This window comes from Bubalus bubalis, chromosome 20, assembly GCF_019923935.1.
Source record: "Bubalus bubalis isolate 160015118507 breed Murrah chromosome 20, NDDB_SH_1, whole genome shotgun sequence".
In the NCBI taxonomy this organism is placed as follows: Eukaryota; Metazoa; Chordata; class Mammalia; order Artiodactyla; family Bovidae; genus Bubalus; species Bubalus bubalis.
In genome coordinates this window covers 9,153,717-9,166,271 of record NC_059176.1, presented here as the reverse complement: position 1 = coordinate 9,166,271, position 12,555 = coordinate 9,153,717, and the positions used below count along the sequence as shown (strand labels likewise).

At 44.0% G+C, this 12,555-nt stretch overlaps 1 protein-coding gene across 1 annotated transcript in view; it reads left to right on the top strand.

Moving 5' to 3' along the window:
• Window positions 1–12,555, top strand: part of AK7 (adenylate kinase 7) — a 70,044-nt gene that overhangs the window by 17,860 nt on the left and 39,629 nt on the right. The window contains exon 4 of the mRNA XM_006076924.4: window positions 8,077–8,171. Coding sequence (XP_006076986.4) covers window positions 8,077–8,171 — 95 coding nt within the window. The remainder of the gene's footprint in view (window positions 1–8,076; window positions 8,172–12,555) is intronic.

Sequence of the window (12,555 nt, the reverse complement as noted above, 5' to 3'; positions counted from 1 at the left end):
GGGTCGCTAAGAGTCGGACACAACTGAGCATCTTCACTTTCACTTTTCACTTTCATGCATTGGAGAAGGAAACAGCACCCCACTCCAGTGTTCTTGCCTGGAGAATCCCAGGGACGGGGGAGCCTGGTGGGCTGCCGTCTATGGGGTTGCACAGAGTCAGACACGACTGAAGCGACGCAGCAGCAGCAGCAGCATGTCCAACTCTTTGTGACCCCATGGACTGTGGGCTGCCAGACTCCTCTGTGGAATACTCCAGGCAAGAAGAAATTCCCTTCTCCAGGGGATCTAACTGACCCAGGGATCGAACTTGGGTCCCCCACATCACAGGCAGATTCTTTACCATCTAGGTGACCAGGGAAGAGAAAAGCCAGAAGCATGCAATTATTTGATTGGCTGCAGCTAAAGCATTTCCCTTATTTGGGAGGGTCTATCGACTATTTGTGATTAGTTTCTTTAGGTTTGGGTTTGCTCATCTAGGCTGCTAAGGTGCTAGGGCCACCTCAGTCTAATGGCTTCCTTGCTAAATTAATTTAGCAACAGGTACTCCTGAAGGAGAGAATTTTTAAAATTGAAGTATAGTTGATGTGGTGGTTTAGTCACTAAGTTGTATCCGACTCTAGTGACCCCATGGACTGTAGCCCGACAAACTCCTCTGTCCACAAGATTTTCCAGGCAAGAATATTAGAGTGGGTTGCCATTTCCTTCTCCAGGGGATCTTCCCAACCCAGGGATTGAACCCAGGTTACCTGCATTGCAGGATTCTTTACTGTCTGAGCTACAGGGAAGCCCAAAATTGATTATAAAAGTGTATAATGTTATGAGTCACAATTTTTGAAGGTTATACCCTAGTTACAATTATTATAAAATGTTGGCTGTATTTCCTATATTGCACAATATATCCTTATAGCTTATTTTATACCTAATGTTATTGTTTAGTTGCTTAGTCGTGTCTGACTCTTTGTGACCCCATGGACTGCAGCACACCAGGCCTCCCTGTCCCTTACCATCTCCTGAAATTTGTTCAAGTTCATGTCCATTACATCGATGATGCCATCCAGCCATCTCATCCTCTGATGCCCTCTTCTCCTTCTGCCTTCAATCTTTCCCAGCATCAGGGACTTCTCCAATGAGTCAGCTGCTCACATCAGATGACGAAAATACTGGAGCTTCAGGTTCAGCATCAGTCCTTCCAACGAGAATTCAGGATTGACTTCCCTTAAGATTGACTGGTTTGATCTCCTTGCTGACTAAGGGACTTTCAGGAGTCTTCTCCAACATCACAGTTGGAAGGCATCAATGCTTTGGTGCTCTACCTTTTTCATGGTCCAGCTCTCACAACCGTACATGACCACTGGGAAGACCATAGCCTTGACTTTACCCTAATAGTTTGTACCTTTTAATTCCCTACCCTTATCTAGCCCCTCCCTCTTCCCTTTCCCCACTGGTAACCACTAGTTTTTTCTCTAGTTCTGTGAGTCTCCTTCCTTTTTGTTATATTCACTAGTTTGTGTATTTTTTAGATTCCACATATAAGTGATATTAGACAGTATTTGTCCTGCTCTGTCTGACTCATTTTACTCAGCATAGTAAGTCTATCCATGTTGTTACAAATGGCAAAATGTCATTCTTTTTTTTATAGTTGAGTAGTATTCCAATGTACACACACACAAATATATATCTATCTATATGAATTCTTCTTTATCCCTTCATCTGTTGAAGGACTTTAAATTGCTTCCATATCTTGGCTATTGTAAATAATGTTGCTGTGAACAGGGGGTACATGTATCTTTTTGAATTAGTGTTTTTGTTTTTTCAGATATAGACCCAAGAGTGGAACTGTTGGGTCATATGATAGTTCTATTTTTAGTTTTTTGTGAAACTTCCATATTGTTTTCCACAGCAGCTGCACCAACGTACATTCCTGGCAATAGTGTACAAGGGTTCCCTTTTCCCCACATCCTCACCGGAATTTCTCATTTGTTGTCTTTTTGATAACAGCCGTTCTAACAGATGTGAGGTGGTATCTTATTGTGGTTTTGATTTGCGTTTCCTTAGTGATTAGCGATGTTGAGCATCTATTCATGTGTTTGTTGGTCAACTGCATTTCCTCTTTGGAAAAATATCTATCCACTTCTGCACATTTTAAAAATTGTGTTGTTGGTTTTTTTGATGTTGAGTTGAACGAGCTGTTTATATATGTTGGACATTAATCCCTTATCGTTTTTACCCATTTGCAAATAGTTTCTCCCCATTAGTACATTGTCTTTTCAGTTTGTTAGTGGCTGTGCAAAAGCCTTTAAATTTAATTAGGTCCCATTTGTTTATTTTTCTTTTATTTGCTTTGCTTTAGGAGATAGATCAAAAAAAAAAAAAACTGTTATAATTTATGTCAAAAAGTGTTCTGCCTGTGTTTTCCTCTAGGAGTTTTATGGTTTCCAGTATTACAGTTAGGTCTTTAATCCATTTTGAGTTAATTTTTGCATATGATGTTAGGGAGTTGTTCTGAGTTCATTCTTTTACATGTAGCTGTCCAGTTTTCCTAGTGTCATTTATGGAAGAGACTGTCTTTTTCTCCATTGGGTGTTCTTGCCTCTTTTGTCGAAGATTGACCATAAGTGCGTGGGTTTATTTCTGGGCTGTCTAGTCTATTCCACTGGTCTATGTGTTCAAAGAATAGAATATTTTTAATCATTTAAAGAAATGAAAGATTAATGTTCAAAATTTAACCTTTATTCATTCTACGGACACTGCTCAAGGAGGTGGGGTTGAATGTATTGGGAAGATACAAAGACAAATAAAAGTGATACCTCAAGACTTTTGTAGGCCCATGGGAGAGCTAAGGGACTCAGGAGAAACTTTTGTGCAGGACAGAGAATGGCATGTTGATACAAAAGTTATCCCGAGATGGATATGACTTTAGGAGAAGAGGAATTATTTCTAACTCTGTGGATTCGATTCAGTTCAACAGATGTTTTCTGATAGCAGGGGTCGGGAAGGAGTTGCAGAGAACACTTGCATGTTTTAAATGCTTTGAAAAAGGTAATAAACTCTAAGGAACAAAGTGATGTTTAGCAATTTTGTGCTTTGTAATTCATATCCTTATTAAATCCAGAGCAACTGAGCTTATTTGAATTGTCATTCTAGACCAGGAGGACAGTGAAAAAGACACAAGCACCTTGCTTTGCAGTATTTTTTACTTTTGTTGGGTGCTTCCCTGGTGGCTCAGACTGTAACGAATCTTCCTGCAATGCAGGAGACCCAGGTTCTATCCCTGGGCTGGGAAGATCCCTGGAGGAAGAAGTGGCTACCCACTCCAGTATTCTTGTCTGGAGAATTCCATGGACAGAGAAGCCTGGCAGGCTATATAGTCCATGGGTCACAAAGAGTTGGACACAACTGAAAGACTATCACTTACACTTCAATATCTTCATTTTTGGCAGATTAGTCCAGGAGTCAGCAAACTTTTTCTGTAAAAGGCCAGGTTTTTGGCTTTTCAAGCCAACTTCTCTGCCATTGTAGCACAAATGCAACTATAGACAAAAAAGTAAATGAATGAACCGGGTTCCAATAAAACTTAAAAATATATATATATTTATTTATTTATTTGGCTGCTCCAGGTCTTCATTGCAGCATGGGGGATCTAGTTCCCTGACCAAAGATCAAACCCAGGCCTCCTGCTTTGGAAGCACGGAATCTTATCCACTGGACCACTAGGGAAGTTCCATTCAACAAAACTTTATTTACGAAAACAAGCAGCACCTTGCCAACCCCTGAATAAGAAAATAGAAAAACTGTATTTTGGCTTATGTTCAAAGAAATGGAATGAAGCTTCAGGAATATCTGTACCATATTCAGAGAAATAATGATGGGAAAGTACTCTCTCTGGATGTGCGGAAGTCCTCAGGAGCTTAGAATGTTTGATTTCTCATTTATCACTGTGGGCCTAAGTTTCATTCAGATACAAATCAAAAGCATTAGCAATATGTCATATTTCAGAACAGAGCTTTATAATTGCCTGCTCCCCACATTTTGTCCCTTTGCAAATATTGACAGATGATGTATAATTGCACTTTCTAAGATAATTGCACCACCTAAAATAATAATCAGACCTAATGTTTACTGAGTTCTCATTTTGTGCTGGTCTTTGGAAATTGATTTTTTCTGTATAATACATACTCAGAGTTTTCCTTAAATTTTAATTCTTTTCTGCTATAAAACCTGGACTTATTTCAAAAATTTTAAAAAGCACAGGAGGATTTAAAAGAAAAAAAAAATTTCGTGCATTTCTTTCCCATCCCAGCCTTACTCCCCCAAAAAACCTCATTTAACCCACTTGTTCCTTTTAATACACATACACAAAAATGCCTGCACTGATGTCCTTTGATTATGAATTTTAGACATTAACCACTGACTTCCTGCTATAACAGATGAGGCTCAGCACCTTGTAGGATCCCTCTCACTAATCATCACGGGAACATGGTAGGTTTGATAGGGTGGCCTCAGCCTACAGCGGCTTGGAGCGGGGTTTCAGTTCCTGGCCAGAGATTGCAATCGATCGAGGTGGTGAGAGCATCTAGTCCTAGCCACTAGACCAGGGGTCAGTGACAAGGCCCTGGCCCCTTGGCTTTGCAGAAATGAATTCCCATGAAGACGGAGAGTAGTGAAACAAGTAAAATGTTTATTAGGAGGAAAAGAGTACAAGTAAGTGTGGATGGACACGAGTGAACTCAGAGGGAGTCTGAGTGCCTTTGAGGTAGTTTCAGTCACTTTTTTTTTTTTTTTTTTAGTTTCAGTCACTTTTATGGGGCCTTTCTCCTGGGTTTCTTTTGGCAAATCATTTTGATTCGCCAGATTCAGAGTCCATATTTGGTGTATCTCAGGATCCTCCCATGTGTGCGTGTACATCTCTCAGCCAAGATGGAATCCACCGAAGAGGCCTATGGGTAGTGAGCATCACTTACTGTGGGGTGGTGCTCCCTCCCTTTATGAACTCCAGGGCGCCTTTCTGTGCATCCTGTGCATACTAAGGGAGGTCTCCTGACTTCAAGAATGAGAAAAATATGTGGTCTCTTATCTAGAGGCACTTGGACAGCGAGGAGATCAAACCAAGTCAATCCTAAAGGAAATCAGTTCAGTTCAGTTCAGTTGCTCAGTCATGTCCGACTCTTTGAGACCCCATGGACTGCAGCACGCCAGGTCTCCCTGTCCATCGCCAACTCCCGGAGTTTACTCAAACTCATGTCCATTGAGTCGATGATGCCATCCAACCATCTCATCCTCTGTCGTCCCCTTCTCCTCCTGCCTTCAATCTTTCCCAGCATCAGGGTCTTTTCAAATTAGTCACTTCTTTGCATCAGATGGCCAAAGTATTGGAGTTTCAGCTTCAGCATCAGTCCTTCCAAAGAAATCCCAGGGCTGATCTCCTTCAGAATGGACTGGTTGGATCTCCTTGCAGTCCAAGGGATTTTCAAGAGTCTTCTCCAACACCACAGTTCAAAAGCATTAATTCTTCTGCACTCAGCTTTCTTTATAGTCCAACTCTCACATCCATACATGACTACTGGAAAATCAACCCTGAATATTCATTGGAAGGACTGATGCTAAAGCTCCAATACTTTGACCATCTGATGCGAAGAGCCAATTCATTGGAAAAAGACCCTGATTCTGGGAAAGATTGAGGGCAGGAGGAGAAGGGGATGACAGAGGATGAGATGGTTGGATGGCATCACCGACTCAATGGACATGAGTTTGAGCAAACTCAGAGAGATAGTGAAGGACAGGGAAGCCTGGCGTGCTGCAGTTCATGGAGTAGCAAAGAGTAGGACATGACTTAGCAACTGAACAACAACATCGGATCACAGAGAACAAATTTCCAACTCTTTGCCCCAGGGACCCATCTATCGCCTGCCCCAGGTTCTCAAACTTTGATACCACAGTTCTTTTCATGGGGAACTCTTCGGTGGCTCAGCAGTAAAGAATTCGCATGCCAGTTCAGGAGACTCAGGAGACTTGAGTTTGATACTGGGTTTGGGAAGATCCACTGGAGGAGGAAATGGCCACCCACTCTGGTATTCTTGCTTGGAAAATCCCAAGGACAGAGAAGCCTGGTGGGCTACAGTCGATGGATGGCAAAAAGTCAGACACGACAGTGAGTTCCACTCCACTCCAATGCTTAAATGTGTGGAGAGACCTCCTGGAAAATAACAAACCTTTTGGACACCAAATACTCATGGGTCCAGTCCACCACTATTCTAAATTCCAGTGTCTACATATTGTTCATAATCAAGCATCGAGGTGTTACCAAAACCCTCCACCCACAGCCCCCAGCCACCGCTCATGGACTGCTCTACCCCAGCCAGGGACAGTTCGGGGGGTGAAAAATTACTTCTTTCCACAAGGACTTAAGCTGAATAGCACTGCTTTATGTGAAATCATGAGAGGGCCTGGTCCCAAAAAAAAAAAAAAAAAAGATTGAAATAATGCTATTTATAGCAACATGATGGACCTAGAGAATATCATACTAAGTGAAGTAAGTTAGAGAAAGACAAATATCACAAGATATCACTTATACGTGAAAGCCTAAAAAATGTAAATGAATTTATTTACAAAGTAGAAATAGACTCACAGACACAGAAAAGAAACTTATGGTTATGGATTGGTGGGGGGTGGATAACTTAAGAGTTCAGGATTAACATGTACACACTATTATATATAAACTAGATGAACAACAAGGATCTACTGTATAGCACAGGGTTCTGTAGTCACGGTCTTGTAATAACCTATAATGGAAAAGATTCTGAAAAAAAAAAAAAGAATTTATAGATATAGATTTTGTTTTATTTTTAGTTGCTAAGAGTATCCAACTCTTTGTAACCCCATGGACAGTAGCCCACCAGGCTCCTCTGTCCACGGGATTTCCCAACCAAGACTACTAGAGTGGGTTGCCATTTCCTTCTCCAGGGATCTTCCCAACCAGGGGATCAAACCTGCATCTCCTGCACTGGCAGGTGGATTCTTTACCACTGAGCCACCAGGGAAGCTATATAGGTATAGATGGATACAACTGAATCACTTTGCTGTACACCTGAAGCTAGCATAACATTGAAAGTTAGCTATATTTAAAATTTTTTTTAAGATTTTTAAAAAACAGAGAGGCCTAGCCTTCTGATTCAGGCCTCCCACTCCACTCTCCATGAAGCCCGAGAAGAGACATAGTGGGGACCACAGGTCAGACAACCAGGCTTCTAGAACTGGAGTCTGTCCTACGGCTTCATTCCATGATTCTGGGCAAATGGGAAGTGTGCTTCCCTTCCCTTATCTATAAAAACAGAACTGTTAGCATCTACCTCCTGATGGTAAGAATTCAGTGCATGCGTGTGTTAGTCTGTAGCTTGCCAGGCTCCTCTGTCCATGGAATTCTCCAGGCAAGAATCCTGGAGTGGGTTGCCATGCCCTCCTCCAGGGGATTTTCCCAACCCAGGGATTGAACCCCATCTCCTGCTTTGAAGGCAGATTCCTTACCATTTGAGCCACCAGGAATTATTCACTAAAGCCCATGAATTGTTCCCATTCATGCCCTGGTGGCTCGGTCAGTAAAGAATCTGCATGCAATGCAGGAGACGCATGTTCCTGGATCAGAACGATCCCCTGGAGAAGGAAATGGCAACCCACTCCAGTATTCTTGCCTGGAGAATCCCATGGACAGAGGAGCCTGGCGGGCTACAGTCCATGTGGGTGGCAAAGAGTAGGACAACAACTAAGCAACTAAAACACCACCATGTCAGCTATAATTACTAGTATCACGAGCCCTCCTAAAGGTGGAAGCACACCGCTGCAGGCCAGGAAATAGGAAGGGGCTGGACTGTGAGCTGGGCGCTGAGGAAGTCGGATGGCTGGAGGGAGGCGGCCAGGAGCAGAGACTAGGAGGGGCAGTGAGGAGTCAAGGGGGCGCCCCCTGGTGTAAAGTCGCTGCTTGAAAGAGGAGTCACTTCAAGTCAGGCTGGTAATGAAAAGTGCACAGTATATTAACACATTCTGCATGGATCCAAGTAACCACTCCGCTTTTTGGCCCCGCAGCCCTGAATGAAGAAACCAGCCATTTCGAAAAGCGGAAGGTGTTTATTTTGGTCTCCACGGTGATGACCTGGGCGCGGTCCAAACCCCTGGACCCGGTAAGTAGTGCGCTAGCTTTTCTTTTATGCAGCATTGCGGCCTCCATACCTTGTAATCCGCACGCGGAGAGAGCTTTCTACAGTTTTCAATGTGCTTACACTCCTGAACTCTGCCCCTTAATAAGCACTCCGCAGCGTTCATGGATAGGGAAGCCTGGTGTGCTGCATGTTAGCCTATGCGGGACACCTGGGTTCGATTCCTGGGTTGGGAAGATCCTCTGGAGAAGGAAATGGCAAACCACTCCAGTACTCTTGCCTGGAAAATCCCATGGAGGGAGAGCATGGTAGGCTACAGTCCATGGGGTCGCAAAGAGTTGGACACGACTGAGCGACTTTACTTACTTACTTACTTACACTCCTGAACTCTGCCCCTTAATAAGCACTCCGCAGTGTTCATGGACAGGGAAGCCTGGTGTGCTGCATGTTAGCCTGGGGTTGCAAACAGTCAGACATGACTGAGTGACTGAACTGAGAGTTCATGGGCTCCAAACCACTCCATTCCAAGGAGCCACGTTGTTTTACAAGCCCCTGAGAAAGAAGAGGAAAATGCTGCCTGTCCAACTATAACAAACCTTATCACTTTTTATTTTAAATGTATTAAAAGCGTGCTCTTTAGACTTAACTTGTACCTATATTTTTGTCGTGTATATTCCCGTGCATACATTAAAAGGGGAAATATAAGCAAATACAAAATATAAGCAAATACAGTGGTTCTAGTATTCCCCAAACTTCTTCAAACTCAGAGTTCAGGGGCTTCCCTGGTGGTCCAGTGGCTAAGACTCCACACTCCCAATGCAAGGGTTTGATTCTCGGGCTGGTGCAGCGGTCAAGAATCTGCCTGCCAATGCAGGAGACCCAGGTGACGCAGGTTCGATTCCTGGGTAGAGAAGATCCCCTGGAGGAGGAAATGGCAACCCGCTCCAGTATTCTTGCCTGGGAAATCCCATAGACAGAGGAGCCTGGCAGGCTACAGTCTTTGGAGCTGAGCTACAGTCTGTGGGGTTGCAAAGACTCAGACACAACTGAGTGACTGAGCACACACTTTCCTATAAAGCTGATATCATCATACTTGTCCGCTGATAGATTTTGCCGCTCTGTCTCCATGCCTCTGTGCCTGTGAACTGCCTTTTCATCCCAGTACTGAATCACACTATAATCTTTGAAAAGACATCCTAAAAGGCAATTAGACCAACATGCGTAGTACCTAAGTCAGTATAAAGATGATATGTGCTCAAGGCGACCCCAAGGTGACCCAGGCTCCAACGAGGACGGCACGGAGGATGCTTCCTGGCTGAGCACGTTGTGATAAGCCAGTGATGACAGGATACATTCCAATCTCAGAGATGTTAAAATGGGGAGGGAAAAAGGCGCGTGTTAGACTCGGTGGAATGCTTTATTTATAACAAGGAAGTATTTACGCATTTATCACACTCCTTGCATCAGAGGTCATTTATTTGTTTAATTCTCTCTCCCTCAGTGGACGCAGAGGTCCTCGAGGGCAGGAACCGGAGGGTTTCTGTCCCTTTCTTGTGTATCTCACTCACCTCCTCCACTTGGTTGCCATCGCCTCAAGGAGCAGGCCTGTCACTTTATTCCTGTTGGAGTTCCAACCCTCAGAGTATCTAGTAAAGCGTCTGCTACAAAACAGTCGTTGGTCACTTGACTGGCTGATCATTTTGCTGGCCTGATTGATTGTCCTCACTCCTTCAGTTATTAACAAACTCATACAGACTTAAGCAAAAGGGGGGTTTATTGACTCATAACTGGGTAGTCAGACAATGGGCTTCAGGTTCAGCTGTATCTAGGGGCTTAAACAGTGCTCAGAACTAACCTACTCTTTCTCTCCCTTCAATTGCTTCTTTTCTCCTCTAGGCTTATTCTCGGATAAGCTCTCCACTCCTTCTGGCCCCCAGGAGCTCCCAGGCTTATATCCCTAGAGCTTACTTCTCTTCTTCCTTTAGGCCATATCCCTTCCCAGCTCTGGAATATGCCATTCTTCCAGGTCTTACGTCACAGGCCTAACCATGAATCAGTCACTGTGACTGGGGGAATGGAGAACTCTGATTGACCAGACCTGAGATCATGTACCTACTTCTAGAGGCAGGAATGATCAGCCTCCTGAACTAAATAGGCCGAGAGTGGGGAAGAGATGGTTCCTCCAAAGAAAATATGGGGAAATGGCTCCAGTGTTAGCTTCTGTGTCCCTTTGGCATGTTCTCATCCTCCCACCATGGTTTTTTTATTTTTTTTAAAACGATTTTTTGTTGTTGTTCAGTCACTCAGTCATGTCCGACTCTTTGCGACCCCATGGACTGTGGCCTCCCTGTCCTTCACCATCTCCCAGAGTTTGCTCAAACTCATGTCCTCTGAGTCGATGATGCCATCCAGCCATCTCATCCTCTGTTGCCCCCTCTCTTCTTTCCCTCAGTCTTCCCCAGCATCAGGGTCTTTTTCAGTGAGTCAGCTCTTTGCATCAGGTGGCCAAAGTATTGGAGCTTCAGCATCAATCCTTCCAATGGTTATTCAGGGTTGATTTCCTTTGGGATTGACTTGTTTGATCTCCTTGCTGTCCAGGGGACTCTCAAGAGTCTTCTCTAGCACCACAACTTGAAAGCCTAAATTATTCAGTTCTCAGTCTTCTTTATGCTCCAACTCTCACATCCATACATGACGACTGGAAAAACCATGTCTTTGACTATATGGACCCCTGTCAGCTAAGTGCTGTCTCTGCTTTTCAACATGCTGTCTAGGTTTGTCATAGATTTTCTTCCAAGTAAGCATCTTTTAATTTCGTGGCTGTAGTCACAGTCCACAGTGATTTTCAAGCCCAAGAAAATAAAATCTGCTGCTGTCCCCTCATTTTCTCCATCTATTGGCCATGAAGTGATGGGACCAGATGCCATGATCTTAGTTTTTTGTATGTTGAGTTTTAAGTCAGCTTTATCACTCTCCTCTTTCATCTTCATCAAGAGGGTCTTTAGTTCCTCTTTGCTTTCTGCCATTTGAGTGGTATTATCTGCATATCTGAGGTTGTTGATACTTCTCCCGGCAGTCTTGATGACAGCTTGAGCTTCACCCAGCCCGGCATTTCTCATGATGTGCTCTGCATATAAGGTAAATAAGCAGGGTGACAATATATACAGCCTTGACATACTCCTTTCTCATTTTGAACCGGTCTGTTGTTCAACTCCAGTTCTATCCAGTCACGTGGCCACACCCAACTGCAAGGAAGCCTGGGAGATGCCGTCTAGCTCTGAGACCAGGAAGTCAGCTGAGTCCAGGCTCCTCAGGGAAGGGCTCATCCCTAATGAAGGGAGACTTAAGCAAGATGCAGCCTTCGTCCCTCTGGGGATGCTGTCGTGCCTGGCTGTGACACGTGAAACTGCTGCTGACATCTTCTGTGAGCCTGAAGAGGAAGGCCACACCCTGAGGGAGACAGGCTGAAAAAGGCGTCCAGAAGGCGGAGAAGACGCCCATCGCACCACACCTGGAGGCGCTCCATTCGGGGATGTTACTCATGGGAAACAATGCCTCCTCGCACTTTTGAGGCCATTTTGAGTTCCAGCTTTTGTTATTTGTAGCCAAAAACATCTAAACAAATACAAAACTGCATTTAGTTCAGTTCAGTTCAGTCGCTCAGTCGTGCCTGACTCTTTGCGACCCCATGAATCACAGCACACCAGGCCTCCCTGTCCATCACCAACTCCCGGAGTTCACCCAAACCCATGTCCATCGAGTCGGTGATGCCATCCAACCATCTCATCCTCTGTCGTCCCCTTCTCCTCCTGCCTTCAATCTTTCCCAACATCAGGGTCTTTTCAAATGAGTCAGCTCTTTGCATCAGGTGGTCAAAATATTGGAGTTTCAGCTTCAACATCAGTCCTCCCAGTGAACACCCAGGGCTGATCTCCTTTAGGATGGACTGGTTGGATCTCCTTGCAGTCCAAGGGACTCTCAAGAGTCTTCTCCAATACCACAGTTCAAAAGCATCAATTCTTCTGTGCTCAGCTTTCTTTATCGTGCACTTAAGATAGTTTTAATACAAAAGGATAAGTAGAATAGAATATTTTCATTTGTAAATATTATACAATTTTAATAAGTTGGAGAATCTTAATATACCCAGGTTTTTTCCATAGTATCTGTTTTAGAAGTATAGGGACTTCCTCAGTGGTCCAGCAGTTAAGACTCCATCTTCCAATGCAGAGGGCACAGGTTTGATCCCTGGTTGCAGAACTAAGGTCCCACATGCCATGGGGTACCACCAAAAATTTAAAAATAGTAATAAAAGTATAGCTATGTATTTGGTTTTTTATACTGAGTGAAGGGGGGGACCAGAGATGACATTGGCCTAACCAGATAGCCCAGAAGAGCAGATGGGGTCTGT